This window comes from Bos grunniens, chromosome 11, assembly GCF_055505025.1.
Source record: "Bos grunniens cultivar Pamir isolate PY7600 chromosome 11, Bosgru_T2T1.0, whole genome shotgun sequence".
NCBI lineage: Eukaryota > Metazoa > Chordata > Mammalia > Artiodactyla > Bovidae > Bos > Bos grunniens.
In genome coordinates, this window is record NC_141175.1 from 93149668 (window position 1) to 93170680 (window position 21013).

The 21013-nt window shown below is 40.4% G+C and overlaps 1 protein-coding gene across 1 annotated transcript in view; it reads left to right on the top strand.

The window, feature by feature from the left end:
* Positions 1-1154: 1154 nt before the first annotated feature.
* Positions 1155-21013, top strand: part of SRD5A2 (steroid 5 alpha-reductase 2) — a 48532-nt gene continuing 28673 nt past the window's right edge. Inside the window, exon 1 of the mRNA XM_086327569.1 lies at positions 1155-1443. Coding sequence (XP_086183695.1) covers positions 1163-1443 — 281 coding nt within the window. The 5' untranslated portion in view covers positions 1155-1162. The remainder of the gene's footprint in view (positions 1444-21013) is intronic.

Sequence of the window (21013 nt, forward strand, 5' to 3'; positions counted from 1 at the left end):
TAAACAGTAGGTGGGAAGAGGAGGCCACCCTGGGTGGAGGAAACTGGGTTAAAGAAAGAAGAGGAAAAAAGGGGCACAAAGCAGATGAAGAATGCAGTCAAGGAAGCCTGGGTATGGAATCAGAGATGGGAAAAAGATATATTTTTATTTTTTGACCATGCCCAGTGGCATGCTGGATTTAGTTTCCCAACCAGGGATCAAAGTCTTGCCCCCTGCAATGCAACTGCACAGTCCTAACCACTGGACCCCCAGGAAATTCTCAGAGAAGGGAAGAAGAAACAGATAATGAAGGAAAGGGTGAAGGATGAGAGAAGCGCGGCAAACAGAAGGGAGATAGGGAAAGAAATGCGTCTTAGGAGTTCAGAGCGCAGTTGCCCTTAGAATGGGAACATTATGTGGAACTCGATTCATCCATGTTAGATGAGAGACTAGCCTCTTTCATGCAGAAAGACCGCGGAGGCAGTAGGGATGGGGAGAGGCTGGTAACTCGCCGGGGGCAAGACGGTGCGGAAGGGTCACTAACCAAGGAACGCGGCTCCGGGATTCAGAAAGCCTGGGGGATGCAGGAAGTGCCCGGATGCTGGGCCCAGAGTCGAAGGAAGGATGCAGGGCTGAGTGGAAGCAGGAGAAGAGCGAAGGAGCACACGGAACAGGACGGGCTGGGGAGACCCTGGTGCTGATGGTCAGTGGGTGGGGGTTGCGTGGCGACCACACAGTGTGTTACGGCCGCAGAATCACCCTGGCTAAATCGTACCTGTGCTTTTCTCTTATTTCCTAGTCTCAGAAGTTGCAACTTGAGAGGTCGATGGGTGAAGAACAAATCTTCGAAGGGCGCTGAGAAGGGTGGCAGGCGATGGAGAGGGAGCGCGCGCGGGCGAAGGCGCTAATATGGGCTAATGGAAGGGCCCGGGACACGACGTTGGCTCCACGAAAGCCTTCGTCCATTCTCCGTCTGGCTGCTTCCAAAGTGCCAGCCTTGCGAAAGGGGCATCGCTGCGAGCCTAGCCAGGGCTGACCGCACCGGGATGGGAGGTAGGATGCAGGGGCGGGAGTCAAGGCCGAAGGGGCGGACGCGGGGTGGCGTCTAGCTCTCCATAAAGGGACCGTGGGGGCCTCGCTCTCTTCTGCGCTGCTAGCGGCCACCGGCAGGGAACACGGCGCAATGTCTGTTCGCTGCCAGCAGAGTCCGGTGCTTGCAGGCAGTGCCACTTTGGCCGCCCTGGGGGCACTGGTCCTGTACCTCGCGGAGCCCTCCGGCTACGGGAAGTACTCGGAGAACTTGATGCCGGTGGCTATCCGTCTGCCCGCCCGCGCCGCCTGGTTCCTGCAGGAGCTGCCCTCCTTCGCGGTGCCCGCGGGGATACTCGCCGGGCAGCCCAGCTCTCTCCTGGGTCCGCCTGCGACTGTGCTTCTGGGCCTCTTCTGCGCACATTACTTTCACAGGTAGCGTTTTCCTTTGAGGGCGCGGAGTGGAGCGCACCTCCAGGCTCCCGGCGTCCAGGAGCGCAGCGCGCGGGGCGCCTGGAGGATCGCAGAGGGGAGGTGCGGGCGGCTGTAAGGAGCGTGGAGTGCGGGGCCAGAGGAGCATCTGACAGCGCCGGGGCTGCGGGCGGGACGCAGACTAGTGGAGAAGCGATCGCGGGCAGACGCCGCCTGCGCTCTCCACGGCTCCGAGCGCTTCTCAGGTCTGCTTCGAATCCTTTGACTTCGCTGGGGGAAGAGCGGGGCGGGAGGCGACTGGAAAGCTGTTGGCCCAGCGGTAACGTCTCCGATTCCGCGCGATCCTGTGTCACCTGTGGCGTCTTGCCCATCTCCCCTTCTCATTCCCTCTTCACCTTTTCTTCACAGGGTGCGGGGCGGGCTGGTTTTGAGGTCTTGAGGGAGCCCAAGTATTGGCATGTAGCTCAGAGGCTCTGGATCAACTTATCTCGGCAGGGAGATGGGCAGAGCCAAACTTAAATGATGGGAAAGAGAATGCAATGGGAACCCCCGGGCCTGAGGAAGAGTCCCACTTCTCCTGGCCCACGGAAAAGGGACCGCGCTCACCACCAACTCGTTTCATGTTCCCCTGGTACATAAGTGTTAATGAGTTGAAGTTAACTTAGAGCCCAAATGCTCTTCTGAATGAAAAAAATCCCAAGTTCAGGAGAAATTTGCCTTCTGGTCTGAGACGGAAAGAAGGAAAGAAACCAAGGGATTTCAGAATTTGGAGAAAGACTGCTCAAAAGAGACTCATAAGGGAAGGAACAAGCGCTTGATTCAGCTGCCCACCATGCCTAGTCATTTGCCACCTGCAGTCCCATTTAGCCCAGTCGTAACCTTGTGAGATATGCATTTACTGTGCCCATTTTATAGACAAAGGAACTGAGGCTGTTTAAGGTTAAGTGGCTGAATGAAGATGATACAGCTAGTGCCCAGCCAAATTAAAATCTAAGCCTGCGAAACTCCGTGGCTCAAGACCTTCCCACCATGTTAAACGGGTAGATACTCTGCAAGGAGAAAACAGAATTCATAGACAGAGAAAAGTTGCCAAACCAAACCAAGAACTGGAACAGAAGCACAGCCTTTTTTGAATAGAGAATTTATGGGATCAAAAAATCAAGGAAATCAAGGAAATCTAGGCATTAGGGTAAACAATTTGTCTCAAAGCTGAAAGGCATCATCCTCTCTCATAATGGATCATGAGGGGAAAGTGATGCCTCATTTTGGGAAAAGGAAGTGTCGAATAACAAGTTTTAAACTGTCTTTTCTTATAACCTCTTCTTATCCTCTGGATCTTTTTTATTGGTTAAGATTTGATATTTATGCAATTTTAACTGAATTCTCACTCTTTTAATAATTATTGCCAAGCAACCATTTTATAAATGGTTGTCCTTTCTGGATTTTATTTTACCCAGATTTGAGTTGTTTAATTTACACAGAAAGAAAGACATTAGATGCAGAAGGTTAGAGACCAGCTTTTGATTTCGCTTGTTTTCTGAAAGCATATTTAACAGAAAAAATGTGATTTTTATCAGAAAGTTACTTTTAGCACCATAAACAATATTTTTATGAGTTCATTTCATCTTGCAGTAAAGATTAGTGTTTTCTGACAATCCTTTTAACAAAGAATTTTAGACTTGTTTTTAAAGCCAAAAAGTACTTTTCCTTAATAAATTATGACAAGTACATTAAAAGAACCAAGGAAGTAATTACACATAAAATGAATATCGACATACTGTTCATCTTATTCAGGGGAAATTTAAAATGTAAGTAAAGGATCTGGGGACTAAGTCTGCCTGCAGGAAAATTCCCACTGAAAACACAACTTTGGGTGAATGAGTTGTCCCTAAGGAATGAAGATGTGATGTTTTGTACATCATTCCCCTTGTGTGAACTCTTTGTTTGAGTCTGCTGGACTATTGAATCTGTTATCATTTTGAGTGCTTACAAGGGGTTACTCCAAACACTATTTGAGTTATCTATAATCCTCATACCAGCCCATTAAGGAAGTTCTATTATCACCTCCATTTTCCAGGTGGGAAACTGGGGCCAAAAAAATGATTAAATAACTTGCCCAAGGTCACACAGTAACCAGGGACCTAGGATTTAGATCCATGGAGTTTGAATCCAGATCTCAGGCTCTTAGCTACCACGATAAACTGTTTTATATTTGTTCTTGCTGTCTTGTTCTTGCCCTTTAAAAAACTATGTTTAGGTTTAAAGTTATTTTTTAAGTTATAAAAATAATGAATGTTTACTATAGAAATTATGGAAAGTACAAAAGTAGAAAAATTGCGATAATTTCAGCACCTGAGTACATTAATTGTTAATGTTTTGGGACATTTCCATCAAGGCTTTAATTTTTATTGGTAGATTTTTACACATGCTTGCTATATTGAATATATATAGATTTTAGTTCTACCTGAGTACTGTTCATAATAAAAATTTCCCACATTATCATAGAATCTTTGTAAATATCATCTTAGTGGTTGCTTGTTATTTCACTTATCCTAAAAACAATAATTTACCTATCCATTAATTTATAGTTTTTGAAATAATTTAAATAATTTTTTTTATTAAATGGGACAATTTGTCTTTTTGCCTAGCCTAGGCTAAATAAGGCTATGATGTACATTTTTGCATCTAATATTTTTTCAGAAGTCAGGACCATTCTCTTAGCCAGGATTCCCAGAAGTGGTTCAAAGATATGAGCATTTTGGCTTTAAGTTTTAGAAGTCATTTGGGTTGATAGTGAGGGCACATTAAAAAAAAAAAAAAGCTCCAGACTGCCTTGGTTTTATCCTGTCCTGTACCTAGCTATGACACAGAGAATATGATGGAGGGAGAAGTGTTCACAAGAAGGCTGGTTTATCTGTGGCTTAGACTCTTCTGCAAAATGTCCTTTGGGGACTATTCAGAAAGCAATATGTCCCATAGGATAGAAGGTGAAACTCTTTGTACATTTCTCCATACAAGGATGACATACTAGAATGTGAATTTCACAAGGGCATAGGTGTTTGTCTCATTTGTTTAGGTTGTGTCTTGGTGTAGAAAGTGCCAGTACATAGCTGGTACTCACTAAAATTTGTTGAATGCATGAATGAACTCTTCTTCTGACATCAGTAAAGGCAGTCAGAAATGTGGGAGAGCAAGCAATTACTTAGGAATCATTGCTGAGATTGCATGGCTAGGTCAACTCAGATCATTCTCTTCCCTTCACAATCTATTGTTGTAGATATTTGGATGGTTTAGCTACGTGGAAATGACTGCTGTGTAAGCATGTTGCCTAATCCCATGTCTAAAGTTGTTTAAAGTCAGAATTTTCTCACCTCTTGTTGACCTTGATTGTAGCCTGGAACGATACTTTACCCCTACTCCCTGATTGATCATTTTCTCAACTTGCCATGGTGTTTCATGCAATAGTCATCACACCACCTAAGCCTGGGGGAAGCTCAAGTTTTTTCAAGACTTGGGTGTGACCTTGGTGCTTAGATGAAAAAGAAAAATCTCTTTTCAAAAAAAGGTGACCATTTTGTAAAAAGTTGATGGCAGTTTGACCTTCCATGAGGCACATCCAGAAGCAGAGGGTAATGCACACATTAGAATCTATTTGAATTTGGAGAGAACTTTTCTGTAGTTTAGATGCTGAAACTAATGATGTTTTCTATTCAGCCAAGTACAACGATGGCTTCAGTAAGAGGTCTTTTTGCTTGATTGCTCAGTTCATCCTCCAGAGCATGAATCCTCCATCCTTCAAGACTCAGATCATCACTTCCTCCAAGAAGCCTTCTCTGAGTCCTTTCTCCTTTTGTAAATCAAGATGTGGTACCATTCCTTGGGCTTTCATAGCAGCCAGGGTGGCCTTCCATGAGGCACTTCACACACTTGATCATAATTCTCTGTTTTAAAGAAATGTCACATCTGTCCAGGCTCCTCATTTTGTAGAAGCAGACCACCACAGAGTTTAGTCAATTAGGGGCAAAGAAGGGACTGGAACTTGAGTCTCCTGTGCCCTGTCAGTGCTTCTCCAATCTCATGACCTGCACAGGTCTCAAGTATTCAGAAGTAATCAAACCTTGTGAAGGAAATTAGTTATTGGCTGAAATCAGAACGATGATTAATGTGGACATTGGAAATCATCTTAACAAATCTCTCTTCTTACACACTGAGCAGAAAGGCCCGCATGGAATAAACTGAATTCTTGTGGTCAATTAATCATGTGTTAAGGACATTCATGAGGCATAATTTGGATCAATTAAGATTAACTGAGAGATTCTTTAAAATGGGGGATCTTTAAAAGCAAGCTTTTTCTGTATAAAAGCTAGAGAGTAGCTATTTTAGGCTTTGCAGTCATACAATCTCTGCTACAGTAGGTACTCAACTCTGCGATTGTAGCATGAAAACACAGACAGTATGTAGAGAAGTGAGTGTGGTAATGTTCTAGTAAAACTTTATTTACAAAAACAGGTAGTGGGCTGTATTTGGGCTGTGGGTCATATTTTGCCAGTCCTTCCTTAAGAAAACCATGAGTAGCATAGCTTTACATTTAGTTCTCTGTTAAAGTCTATCATAAAATTGTGTTAAATCCTGTATAAAAGCAGTGGACATGGTCTAGGAAAATTCTGCTACCTTTTGATAGGAATTTGGTAGTAAATCTCATTTTCTGAGGATTTCTGGGTTCCGAGTCCTTTATTTGAACCTTTGTGGGAAATAGTAAGAGTCTTGGAGTTTACATTCTAAATGGGATGACCTCATAAGCACATCTGAAACATACACAGCTATGTTTGCCAGAGATGTAAACAAGTTTTAGAGATCTTGACCACTTTTACCACATTGAAGAAGGGACCAACTCCTTACTCATTTAAAGTCTAACTTAATGTCACTTAAAAAGAACAATCATGATAAGGAAACGGTGATCCCTGTTGGTGAAGTGATGTGTATGAAGTTACATGGTGAGGAAGGGGCAGAGTGGGGCTTGAACTTGGGTCTCCCAATTCTTTATCAGAGTTCCACGTGCTCAGAACTGTGCTAGGCCCTAGGGAGAACACACAAAAGAAGTACAATAGCTGGTCCTTGCCCTCCAGGAGGAAGGCCGGAAAACGCATCATGGTGTGTCTGACGCTCCATCTGGTGTGAAAGCTTGGTGGTAGCAATGTCAGTGTGAGAGGTCCAGGACAGGTGGGAAAACGCAAATTAAGCGACATGTGGACCATGGTCACGCTACTGAATGTGCTGAGGTCTCTGGTGCCTGTCTGAGTGTGCAGATGGGTGAGTGGGTTTTGAGGAAGCCCGATAAATAATGACACCCCTCTTCCCCACCCAAGTTCATAATCAACTAAGAGACCCAGGAATGAGGCAACTAGAGACAAATTACCACCCTTATTAGTGGTAAAGCTGGTTTGGGGCAACATAGTTTTCATTTTGGATCCTAACACTGCCCCTCAGAAACACTCAGCAACAACGATGGCTGAATACCACAGGCCTTACGCAGTACTGCCTGTTCTGGAAAGACAGCAGATTGAGAGAAGGCCTGAGCTGCAAACGTTCCTTGAGAGGTCCTGCTTTCAAATTTATCATTTATTCCTCCTTTCCTGAGGGGAAATACGTGAGGGGGAGTGGAAAGGCCAGGAGGGATACTCAACTGAAGGGCTCTCAGTAAGCACGAGGGGAACAAGAATGTTTTCTGTTACCAGATAGACCATGAAAATTGTCTACCTATTGATTTTTGCCAGAGCCTGGCAACTTGGTCCTGGAATCTGGAGCACTTCCCATTTTGCTTTTTGACTCCTTGCCACATGTGGCAATGGGGATATCAAAGGCTGGATTCAAGATGTTGAAAAAGTTGCTGCACTCAACCCAACAGCCTTTGAGGAGACTCAGCTTAGCATAGGAGCTCTAAAGTTTAAAACCCTCTGAACTGGGGCCAGCAGTGCAATTTGCCTTCCCTTTGGTTATGGAAGGGGGATAAAGGAGGGAGAAACCAACATTTATTGAGCTCCGGGTGTTCCTAGAATTATGTTGTGTGTTTTATATCAGTTATCTCATTTTGTCCTTGAAACAATTGCTGTTATTAATGTGGTTTCACAAATAACTGCGCTCTGCCTGATTGTGGTGATTGGTGGGAGTGAAGGGGAGTGATGAGCAAGCACTTAGCTGGTCCTCAAATGATGGTCTATTCCCAGCTTTGTGAGTGGGAATGAGGCGTTCAGTCAGGGAAAGGGGGCTGTTTGGTAGCCTAGGACTTAAAATTGCCCTATGCGCCATGTGTGCTCCATCTTAGAATACTTCTCCTCTTTTTAATATCAAATCTCTCTTTTATCATGCCATAATATCTGATCCTACTATCCAAGCCTTAAATCAGTTCTTGACCATTTTCAAGATTCTCCCGTTATACTTACTTCATGTTGTCAAGGCTGATCCTAAAAGTTACTGTGAAGAAAGTAAGGCCATTTGCTTTTGACAGTTTTCCTATTTGACAATGAAAAATCCCAAATCCTTTTCTGCGTGCATTCTTTGTTTCTCGCTGCTGCCTCTATCTGTCCTCTTTCAACAACAGCGCTTGGTCTCACTTCAGTCTCCCAGTGAGTGTTCTTTACTTACTAAAAGTTCCCTATCTGATAAACAAATCTAAATACTAGTGTGTTAGGTCCTTTGTTTTCTTGTTATTGAATTTTGAAAATTCTTATATATCCTAGATACAAGTTCTTTACCAAATATGTGCTTTGCAATTAGTTTCTCCTGGTCTGCATGAGTTATCTTTTTTCATTCTCTTAACTGTATCTTTTGAAAAACAGAGGTTTTTAATTTTGATGAAGTCCAGTTTTTCTATTTCTTTTCATGCAATTAGATCTAAGAAACCTTTATCTAGTCTAAGGTCACATAGATTTTCTCTTATTTTCTTATAAAATATTTATTGCTTCAGGTTCTACATTTTTGTCTATGACCTATTTTGAGTTAATTTTTAGATAGGGTTAGAAATATGGATCAAAATTCTTTCTTTTACATATGGATAGCCCATTGTTCCAGTACCAGTTGTTAAAAATACTTTTCTTTCTCTAATGAAATTGCTCCTGCACCTCATGATATGAACAGATACTTTACTAAAGAAAACATATGAATGGCAAATAAAAACAGGGAAAGATGCTCAACATCATTAGTCATTCAGTTCAGTTCAGTTCAGTCACTCAGTCGTGTCCGATTGTTTGCAACCCCATGGACTGCGGCACACCAGGCCTCCCTGTCCATTGCTAGCTCCCGGAGTTTACTCAAACTCATGTCCTTTGAGTTGGTAATGCCATCCACCCATCTTGTCCTCTGTGGTCCCCTTTTCCTCCTGCCTTCAATTTTTCCCAGCATCAGAGTCTTTTCCAGTGATTCAGTTCTTTGCATCAGGTGGCCAAAATATTGGAGTTTCAGCTCTAGCATCAGTCCTTCCAATGAATGTTCAGGACTGATTTCCTTTAGGATGGACTGGTTGGATCTCCTTGCAGTCCAAGGGACTCTCCAGAGTCTTCTCTGACACCACAGTTCAAAAGCATCAATTCTTCAGTGCTCAGCTTTCTTTATAGTCCAACTCTCACATCCATACACACATACATACACATACAATCTCACATCTCACATCACGTAATGTGATCTCACATCACATTAGTCATTCAGTTCAGTTCAGTTCAGTCGCTCAGTCGTGTCCGACTCTTTGCAACCCCATGAATCGTAGCACGCCAGGCCTCCCTGTCCATCACCATCTCCTGGAGTTCACTCAAACTCACGTCCATCGAGTCGGTGATGCCATCCAGCCATCTCATCCTCTGTTGTCCCCTTTTCCTCCTGCCCCCTATCCCTCCCAGCGTCAGAGTCTTTTCCAATGAGTCATTAGTCATTAGGGAAATGCGAATCAAACTACAATGGGATACCAGTATGTTTCCATTAGAATGGCTACATTAAAAAGACTGAATGTACCAAGTGCTACTGAGGAATGCAGAAGACTAGAACACTTATACATTGTTGATAGGAATGTAAAATGGCAGTCTCTTTGGAAAACATTTTGAAGTCTCTTAAACAGTTAAACATAAACATACCATGTGACCTGCCCATTCCATTGCTAGCTCTTTTTCCAAGCAACATAAAAGCATATGTTGACACAAAGACTTGTATACACATGTTTCTAGCAGCTTTATTTGTAGTAGCCCCAAACTGGAAACCACCCAAATGTCCATCAAAAAGTAAATGAGTAAATAAACTGGTATAGCCAAATAATCTAATATTACTCCACCGTAAAAATGAATGAACTATTGATGTGAGCTACAAGGATGAAGCTCAGAATAATTGTTCTGGGTAAAGAAGCCAAGCAAAAAGAAGAGAGCATGCTTTATGACTCCATTAGTATACAACTCTGTGAAACCCAAACTCATCTATGGAACATGAAGTGCATCAGTGATTTCCTGGGGACAGAGGGAGAGACAGAAGGATGAGATTATGAGGAGTATGAACAAAATTTTGGTGGAGATGGATATGTTCATTGTTTTGATGTCATGACAGTTTTAAAATTTATCAAACTGCATGCTTTAAATATGTGCAGTTGATTGTTAATTATATTTCAATGAAGATTAAAAAACCTATAGGTAGACCTAAGAAAAAACTGTGTGTATGTGTGGCCTTGTGTCACTGACAATTGTTTAGACTTTCTGTGAGGCGATGTTTAACAGTAGCTGAATAGCTGTTCACTTTCTTCCCCCAGGAATTTCACTTGGGGAGGATACTCAAGGGAAATAGTCCAAAAGAAAGAAACAATTTACATAAAATTATGGTGTTACGGTTCACAGCTGTAGAATACTGAAAGTTACTTAAATGCTCTACTACCAAGGGCTGATTGTAACTAATATGATTGAATATTATGTATACTTCAAAAATATTAGCTTCTTGGATCTGTGTCTGTGATGAAAATAAGTATAATGTATAAGATCATTTAGTGAAGAAATAGCGCAAAATGAATATGCTCTGAGAAATACCTGTCAACACTTATGAATTAATATATTAATTAAAGTGATGTGAATAGCTGATAATTTTGGTTTATAGATTTGCATGTAATATTTTCAAAGTGTTTAATTGTATAACTCTTACTATACCTAATAGAAGGAATAATACTGACATTATGAGATTTTAAGTTACCTTGCTAGCTATATAATTAAATGCCAGTAGAGATCAAGACATTTCTACAAGAATGGATAAACACAAGGTCCTACTGTATAGCACAAGGAACTATTGATATAAGCAATATGGTGTGATAAACCATAATGGAAAAAATATAAAAAAGAATATATATGTGTATAACTGAGTCACTTTGTGGTACAGCAGAAATTAACACAACACTGTAAATCAACTATACTTCAATAAAATGATAAATTAAAAGGAAAGCTCTTTCTACAAATAAGCATTGCTTTGAGGGGAAGGTCACCACTACATGATCTCCCCTACTAAGCCACTAGGACATCACTAACTTCTGAAATTGTCATCTTTCATTTTGACCCTTTGAGTTAGGGTATTGAAGATTCCTTAAAATGCAGTTGTGTTTAAAGTTGTTGTTCTATTGCTCAGTCGCTCAATTGTGTCTGACTCTTTGTGACCCCATGGACCGCAGCACACCAGGCTTCCCTGTCCTTTACTGTCTCCCGGAGCTTGCTGAAACTTATATCCAATGAGTTGGTGATGCCATCCAACCATCTCATCCTCTGTTGTCCCCTTCTCCTCCTGCCTTCAGTCTTTCCCAGCATCAGGTCTTTTCTAATGAGTCAGCTCTTCACATCAGGTGGCCAAAGTATTGAAGCTTCAACTTCAGCATCAGTCCTTCCAATTAAAAGCAGAGATTTTTGACGTTTGGTTGAAATCTATCATATTGCTATTTGTTTCTATTTGTCTTGCTGTTATTTGTTCATATTTTCCCTCTATCTTCCATCTTTTGAAATGAGTGTTATTTTATTCCATTTTATATCACCATTTACTTTCAAGTGATATTCTACCACTTCATGTATAGGAATATGAAATAATATCCTTCCATTTCTCCCCTGTGGACCTTTATGCTATTGTATTTGTTTTACTCCTATACATGCCATAAGAAGCTTCAACATATTGCTGTTATTTTTGTTTAAACAGTCAATTATCTTTTAAAGGATTTAAATGATAAAATCATGTATTTGCCATTTCTGATGTTCTTTACTTTTGAACGTTGATCTATATTTCTATCTTATTTTTTCTTTTGCCTGAAGAATTTAATTTTTTAGGACAGTTTTTTTCATATTTTGAATATCTGAAAATGTCTTTATATCTCCTTTGTTTCTGAAGGTATATAATTCTAGATATAACATTTTAGATTGCAGCTATTTACTTTCAGTACTTTAAATATGTCGCTCCACTGTTATCTTGCTTACATCATTTCCAAAAAGAAACCTGTCTTTTTCCTTATCTTTTTCCTCTTTTATGAAACTGTCTTACAAATCACTGATGCTTTTATCATTTTTTAAGATTTTTTTTCAGTGTGTTTCTTTTGGATAGTTTCTGTTGCTGTGTCTTCAAGTTTACAGTCTTTTATTCTGTGATATCTTATGTATTATTAATCCTGTTTCCAATCTCAGACATTACAGTTTCCATGTCTAGAAATTCGATTTTGGCCCTTTTTGCTATTTTCTATGTCTCTACCTAATTTTACATACATATGAAATACAATTATAATAGCTGCTTTAATGTTATTGTCGGGTAATTCTAACATCTGTGTTTTCCTGCTTCTTTGCATTTCTGGTAATCTGGACAGAGGAACTTGGTGCCTGGGGTCAGAAAGAGCCAAACATGACTGAGCAACTAAGTAAGCTCGGCACATTGGAACTTGCTGGCTATTGCATATTTTTGTATTCCTATAAATATTCTTGAGCTTGGTTCTGGGTTGCAGTTAAGTTACTTGGAAGTAATTTGGCCCTTTCAGATCTTGATCTGATTTTCTAGGTACTTCTAGAAGAGTGCTAGTACAAGGGCTAATTAATTCTCTCCTCTGATCCAAGGCCTTTTTGAGTACTCTACCCAGCATCCCATGTATTACAAGTTTTTCATTCTGGCTGGTGGTAATGGGCTCTATTCCTGGACCATTGTGAATGACATCAGAATCCCTATAAACCTGGGCTACGGTATAAAGTCAAACAGCTAGAATTAGAAAACCACAGTTTTGTTTTTGCAAACAATGAGAAATAAAGGATACAAAATTGTAGCTTAGAGAAATGATGTATTTGTGTCCAACAGTGAACATGTCTTGTCCTTAGCTTAACTTAGTAAGCTTGCTCAACTTTGTACTTCGAGATGAAAACCACCCAATGTCACAATTTACAATTTGTTATTTTGGTCATGTTCATTTATCATGAGTGGCTGAGCAGGTGTGTTTACACAATGCCAAAACACACACCAAACCTGTCAACTTAAAAAGAAGAGATAAACTAGTTATTCAAATTAACTGATTAGCAGGTCAAGAGATCCATTTGCGTCTATTAGTATACTAAAATCTTGATCTTAGGAACAAACAAACATATAAATGAATAGGGTCAGTGGTCTGTAGCCTGTGTCTTTTAGGAGGTTGAACCTCAATGATGATTACTCTTTCTATCACTCAGAAGAACCCTCAGTTTCTTAAAACTTTGGTAATTAATTGGCTATTCAGACTGAACTTCTATTTTGATGTAGAGGCAGAAAGAAAGAGGAAAATTGAATGAATGAGCAATTCCAAGTTCTCTCAATACTACCAGGACAAAAATATTAAAAGACAATATAAACAGGAAACTTAAAAATGGTATACTGTGTTTTAGGTCTTCATGAGCTGGTCATCTCAACGTTTTTCATAATTTTAATATATCTATTGGATCATGACCATCAGATAATTCACACCAGATGACATTTGCAAGGGGTTGACAATGGGGCCTATCTGTTCTGGAATTTTTCCCATGGTACAACCCTTATGAAAAATGATCAACCATTCTACCGCAGGGGGGAAAAAGTAGTTTTATTGAATTGAGCCCCTTAAAAAATACTAGATTTTGCAGTCTAATTTCTCTGTGTGTACATTTGGAGAAACCAAAACATCTGGTCACTGCCAATTTGAAAAGTTTGTTAAATTTGCTATTGGAGGTTATGAAGTCAGTGGTTTTTAACCCTGGCTACACATTGGAGTCATCTGGGGGCGACTCTCAAGTGCTGCCAAGGCTCCCAATCCTATGCCCTTGATTCTGTTATTTATCTTCAGTGTGCCTCTTTACCTTTAGCATTGGGTGATTTGAATATGCAACCAGAGGTGACAGCCTCCAATGTAGACAAATTCCCGTGAAACTGGCATTTTTTTTTCATACAGTGAATGCAATAGAGCAAAGTGCTCAAGAACATAAACTCTGGAAATAGTTCCATCTGGACTTGGATCTCAACTGTGATATATCATAGCTGTACCAACTGGGGCTAGTTTAATCTCACCGTGCCTTAGTTTCCTCATCTGCACAATGAGGATAATTACAACACTACCTATCTCCTAGGGTTGCTGTAAAGATTAAATGAGTTAATATGTGCAAAGTACTTAGAACAGTACCTGGAGCATAGTAAGCACTGTATAAATATTAGTTGTATGTGGTTCTTTGCTGGCAGTTCCCTTACAGGATGTCTGAACTGAAATTAACTTCAGTGACCTAATATTACTCTAACAAGGTGACTAGTTCCCTGTAGTTGCTATAATAAATTACCACAAACTGGCTGCCTTAAAACAACAGAAATTTTTTCTGTCATCACTCTGGAGGCCAGAAGTCTGAAATTTTTTTCTCCTGTCCTTTTGGAGGCCAGAAGGCATCAGCTGGGTTCCCTGTGGAATCTCTAAAGGGAGATCCTTCCTTGCCTTGTTCAGCTTCAGCAGCTGCCTACATTTCTTGGGTTATCTATGTTCTGTCTTCACAGTGCCTTTTTCTCTGGGTATCTTTCTTCTCTTCTTCTGCTCCTTGTGTAAGGATATGTATGATGGCATTTAGCATCTATTCAGATTATCCAGGATAGCTTCATCTTCTCAAGATCCTTAATTTAATCTCATCGTTTGCCATATAAGAATATTCACTCTTTTGCTATAATGAAGTAATAGTCACAAGTTCTGGGGATTAGGGCATAAACATATTTTGGGGGCCAGCATTCAAACCACAGCACAAGGTCCATAATTAAACATAAGCTTGGATGGCATGCACCATGGGCTCATTCTGTATTTAGTCACTTTTGCACTTGACCTGTACTTCCCACTCTCTAAGATGTCCAAAACCATTACTCACATTGACAGGTGTCATCTGAGTCTATAGACAAGTGACTGTTCATCATTTCTTGGGAAGCACTTGGGGAAGTAGGCCAAGGGCTCAGAGGACTGGTTGGCCTATGCTCTTTGGCATTCAGAAAGGCTCCTACAAGGAAAGGCCTCTTGGTGAGTTCTGCTCCAAGAAAATAATTTTGGGGAAACTCTGTTTTATGATCAAATGCAACTCAAAACCTTCACCAATTCTGGTTTTAAATCTGGAAAAGTTTGATGCTCATTTTACAAGAGAACAGTGTGGTGTTGCATTAATCAGGGCTCCTTCAGTTTCAAGTGACAGGAAATTCAAGTAGGTTTAAGTAAAATCTGAATTAGTTACCTTTCATGACTGGAAAATTCTAACTTCAGGTCCAGATTGATTTAGTGGTTCCAAAGATACCATCAAGATCTGGTTTCTCTCTGTAGCTGTTGGCTCTACTTCTTTTACTGGCTCTGTTTTCAGAAAGGCTGTCATTTGGTGGTAGCAAGACAACTGCAGCACCTAAGAGTGTATATCCTCCATGGGGTCGCAAAGAGTTGGCCATGACTGAGCGACTCAGATCCAGGGCATATGGAAAAGAAGAGTTTTAGAAAAATCATAAGCAAAACCTTTTTGGAGTTTATATGCCCATCTCTGAAATAGCCAGTGTAATAGGGTTATCCTTGTTCTGATTGGCTGAGAATTGACCTTTTCACAGAGTAAGATGGGAAGGAAGTGGGTCCCTGGTGGAGAACCAGGGTAGTTACCTAAGGAGGAAGAATGAATGTTGGGTGGCAGATGCAACAAATGACTACCAGAGATGCAACAAGATCCTTGGACTAAAACGACTGAAAAACCAAACAAGGATTCTTTTGAAGGGCATGTGGAATTTCTTTCCAATTGGATATTTTGATCTTAATTTTACTTTCCAGTTAGAAATGAGTGAGTTGTTTTGAAGCAGAAGACCCTCTTTTAAATCTCATCTCTGCTGTTCCTTTGTAACTGTGTGGCCTTAGGAAAACTACCACACCTCTGTGAACTTCGTATTCTTCACTGGCCTAGCAGTAGTAACACACACACACACACACACACACACACACATGCACACTCAGAATAAATGCCTTCTTCTCAGGACATCAGGGTGCATTAACAGAATAAGCCTACCTGAACACAATCTGATTAGTATCAAAAAAACATCTGCCCCAGTAATTCTTTCTGTGGCCTTGAAATATGTCTGAAATCCTACCATTCAAGTATTTTCTTTGGTTTAAAGCAGTGTATCTCCAGAGAGCTAGGTAAAGAATTCCAAGCAATTTTCAAAAATTCCAAGGAAAGGTAACAGGAAATCTTGTGTCACTGACTGCTCTTTATCTGCCATATTAGAGCAGATGAGCCAGAGAAAGCCACCTGTGAGATGATTTTTGTTACCACTTGCAAGGCAATCATTAAGACCTTGAGAAATATGCTTTCTCTGTCCTTCCACATCTATTTTAGGATTCTTGTCTCACTGTTTCTCCTTTCACTCAGGCAGGGCCTTCATGTTCTCTAGGGATACCCAATGCCATAGGGAACCTCCACATTGAAAAGCTCTATCTAGAATTCTCCTTCCCCCAAGTGTCTCAGGTTGTGAAATGACCTCTCTTCTCCATAATTACAATTCTCATTTTCACACTGGAGCTGATGTGAGGTAGGGTGAGTGGCATCTGATTACTATTTGTTAAAGTGTTTATGCAAAGCATGAATGAGGGACAGGCTCAACTTTCTTTCGGGGATAATATTGATATTTCATCTTCTATTTTGGTATAAGAGTTCTTGAGAAGGATACTTGGGTCTTTTTCCTAGTCACCTAGAGTCAGTTGCAAATGTACTCATGCTGCTAAGTCGCTTCAGTCATGTCTGACTCTGTGCGACCCATAGACGGAAGCCCACCAGGCGCCCTGCCCCTGGGATTCTCCAGGCAAGAACACTGGAGTGGGTTGCCATTTCCTTCTCCAATGCATGAAAGTGAAAAGTGAAAGTGCAGTCGCTCAGTCGTGTCCGACTCTTCGCGACCCCATGGACTACAGCCTACCAGGCTCTTCCATCCATGGGATTTTCCAGGCAAGAGTACTGGAGTGGGGTGCCATTGCCTTCTCCAAATGTACTCATAACAGGTGCTAACTCCCACTTCTGAGAGATTATTGCCCATAGGTTTTAGGTGTCATTTAGAAGAAAATAGGAAGTAGAGCACCCTGAGAGAGTGGGACAAAAGAATGGGAGGTGTCAAGAAAAGAACTGGAAAGAAAAGATTTGAGACTGGGGAATTTGCAGGAAAAATAAATCTTTTGGGATATGGCCATGTATGTCTGTGTCATGCGTGTCTGGAATCCTGAGAATGGAGGAGAAAAGGGGAAGCAGCAGGAGAGGGACCCACAGGGGATATGCTATGAGCAAAGACTAGGGCTCAAAGATCATTTTTACATTGGTCTTAGGCTGGCCCTTGGCTTTATACAGAGACACTCTAATGATATATTTCCTTGGTTTGGAAAGAAACACTTAGCCATTAAGTTCTAATATGTGCCAGTTACATTAATCGTACTGTTTCTTTCAACAACCTTCTAAGGCTGGTTGTTATTAGCCTCCTTTTATAAATGGGAAACTGAGGTTCAGAGGAGTTAAGTTGCCAAGATCATTGTGGTAGTTAAAAAAATATATCTCTAAATTTTTTTGATGTGACTTCCTTGAAAAGTTGGTACCAAAGAGATGGTTAAGCAAGAGTTCTTTATGTATTCTAAATTCTAGTTCTTTGTAGGATATGTGGTTTGCAGATATTTCCCCCAATTGTGTAATTTGTCTTTTCATTCTCTTAATAGGGTCTTATGAAAACCAAAACTTCAAAACTTTTTGGTGAAGTCCAGTTTATGAATTTTTACTTTTATGGATAATTCTTTGGGATGTTCTATAGAGACAATCGATGGACATGAGTTTGAGTGAACTCTGGGAGTTGGTGATGGACAGGGAGGCCTGGCGTGCTGCGATTCATGGTGCTGCAAAGAGTCAGACACGAATGAGCAACTGAACTGAACTGAACTGATAGAGACAATCATGTCATTTTCAAACAAGAACAATTTTATTTCTTCCCTTCTGATCTGTATGGTTTTTTTTTTCTTGCCTTATTGCTCTGATTAGAATTTCCAGCACTTTGTTAAATGGGAGTAGAGAGATAAGACATCTTGTCTTCTTTATGATCGCAGAGGGAAAACATTTAGTCATTGATCATTAAGTATAATGTTAGCTGTAGATGAACTTTATCAAGTTCAGAAAGTTTCCCTTTATTCCTATTTCTCAGTGTTTTTATCATTAATGAGGGTTGAATTTCATCAACTTTTTTTTACAATGATTGGTATGATCATAATATTCCTTTTATTTTTCTGTTAAAAAGTTGAATTGAATTGATTGATTTTGAATATTGAACCAGTCTTGCATCCCTGGAATAAATCTTACTTGCTTGATCATGTTGTATAATTATTTTTATATATTGTTGAATTCTATTTCTTAATAGTTTCTTAAAAATTTTCGTGTCTGTAATCATGGGTTTTAGTAGCTTGTAATACTTTTTTCTTTGTACTGTGTTTGTCTGGTTTTTGTGTTAGAGTAACATTAGCCTTATAAAGTGAGAAGATTGAGCAGAATTATCATTAAATTATTTTTAAATGTTTGGTAGAATTCTCTAGTGAAACCATCTGGACCTGGATTGTTTTTTTTTTTTTTTGAGGAGTTTTAAAGTTATGAATTAAATTTCCTTAATAGCTATAAGGCTAGTCAAATGGTCTATTTCATTAGGGCAAGTTATGATAGCTTGTGTCTGTCAAGGATTTAATCCATTTCATCTAAACTGTTGAATTTATGCATGTATCATGGCTTTCCTGATAGCTCAGTTGGTAAATAATCTGCCTGCAATGCAGGAGACCTTGGTTTGATTCCTGGATCAGGAAGATCCGCTGGAGAAGGAATAGGCTACCCACTCCAGTATTCTTGGGCTTCCCCTGTGCTCAGCTGGTGAAGAATCAGCCTGTAATGTGGAAGACCTGGCTTCAATCCCTGGGTTAGGAAGATCCCCTGGAGAAGGGAAAGGCTGCCTGCTCCAGTATTCTGGCCTGGAGAATTGCATGGACTGAATAGTCTATGGGGTTGCAAAGAGTCAGACAAGACTGAGGAGCTTTCACTTTCACATAGTTATTTATAGTATTTCATTAATATCCTTTTGATGTTTGCAGGTTCTGTTTCTTTCCTGATTATGTTTCTTTTCTCTTTATTAGTCTCATTAAAGGTAAATTTTATTCATATTTTCAAAGAATTCATTTTATTGCTGTTTTAATATTTTGAATTTTATTGATTTTTTGCTCTTATCTTTATTATTACCTTCCTTGGGATTTATCATGCTCTTTTTTTCTAGGATTTTAAAGTAGGGGTTTTGAGACCTTTCCTATTTTCCATTGTATGTATTTAGTACTACAAAATTTTCTGTGAGCACTGGTGAGATGTGGCCAGATTCTGGAAATATTTTGAGGTAGAGTTAATAGGATTTGCTAAAAGATTCTATGTAGATTATGAGAGAGAAAAAGAGAGAGAGAAGGGGAAGAAGTCAATGATGATTCAGTGCCTTCAGTCCAAGCAAGTGGAAGAATGAACTGAGATGGGGCAGGTTCAGGGGTGTGCAGGTTTTGGGATGAGTGGGGAATCAGGGGTTTGGGTGTATTAAATTTATGAAATCTTTTCAACTAAATGTCTAGTAGGGAGTTGGCTATATGAATCTGAGTTTAAGGACTGCAGACATCCAGCCTGGAGGCATACATTTGGGAATTGTCATGTTATAGATGATAATATTAATCAAAGGTATGAGTCTAGATGTGATCATATCTGCTACTACTGCTACTGCTAAGTCACTTCAGTCGTGTCTGACTCTGTGTGACCCCGTAGACAGCAGCCCACCAGGCTCCCTCGTCCCTGGGATTCTCCAGGCAAGAACACTGGAGTGGGTTGCCATTTCCTTCTCCAATGCATGAAAGTGAAAAGTGAAAGTGAAGTCGCTCAGTCGAGTCCGACCCTCAGCGACCCCATGGACTGCAGCCTTCCAGGCTCCTCCATCCATGGGATTTTCCAGGCAAGAGTACTGGAGTGGGGTGCCATTGCCTTCTCCAGTGATCATATCTACAGGGCTATAAATAAAGACAGAAAGAGTCTTTAGCCCTGGGCCACTCCACTAATTAAAAGACAAGGGAATGAAGAGAAACCAGCAAAAGAAAATGAAGAGAAGTCAGTGAGGTAGGAGAAGAATCCAGAGAAAGTGGTGTGCTGGAAGCTGAATGAAGACAGTGTTTCCAGAAGGATAGAGTGATCAACTTGTCAAATAAAACAGCTGAAAATTGGCTCTTAGAATTGAAAATATGGAGGTCTCTGGAGGTCTCACCAAGATCAGTTTCTGTTGGGGAGAGGAAGGACAAAAGGAGGAACAGACATAGAGATGGCAAGTATAGACAACTCTTTTGAGGAGTTTTGCTGTAAAAGAAAGCAGGAAAATGGGGTAGTGGATAAAGGGGGAGATGGAGTTGAGGATGGAGTTATTGCTGTACATAACAGTACATATATACATGGAAGCCTTGTATTTTATATATAGAATTTGAATTCATTTTGATTGACAATGAAATCTAAAATTTCATAAGTGAAAAGTCTTCAATAGGCTTGATAATCTCAGCAATAGCACTTATGTTTGAAGAAGACTTAGTTAAATATGAGATGGTCTATGCAAGATGTATAATTTTAAAGTTTTTTCTTTAGTTTAATTTGAATGTGCAGTTGCAGTTAACCCTTTCCAATAAGCATCCCCCCAAATGAATATTTGCTTAGCAGTGATAGAAAACTTTATATTTACATAGTGCTTATCAGACTTTGATTCAGAACAAACACAGAGGAATGAAAATTTACAATAAAAAGTGTAGGAGGGAATTAAAGTGAAGAGGTTCCAAACCCCAGGGAAACTGAGTCTCAGGTCATGCCAGGATCTGAAGGTAAAACTCCCCTGCAAACCTCCACAGCACTAATGCTCAGCCTCCTGGGTGTTCTCTCCTCCTCTCTTCGTTGTTCTTAGCACATTCTGCACTGAAACTCTCATTTTAGACTGCTTCCAGCTTTCCAAGAGCAAAGTTTTTCCAATCAGAATGATTTGATTTGTT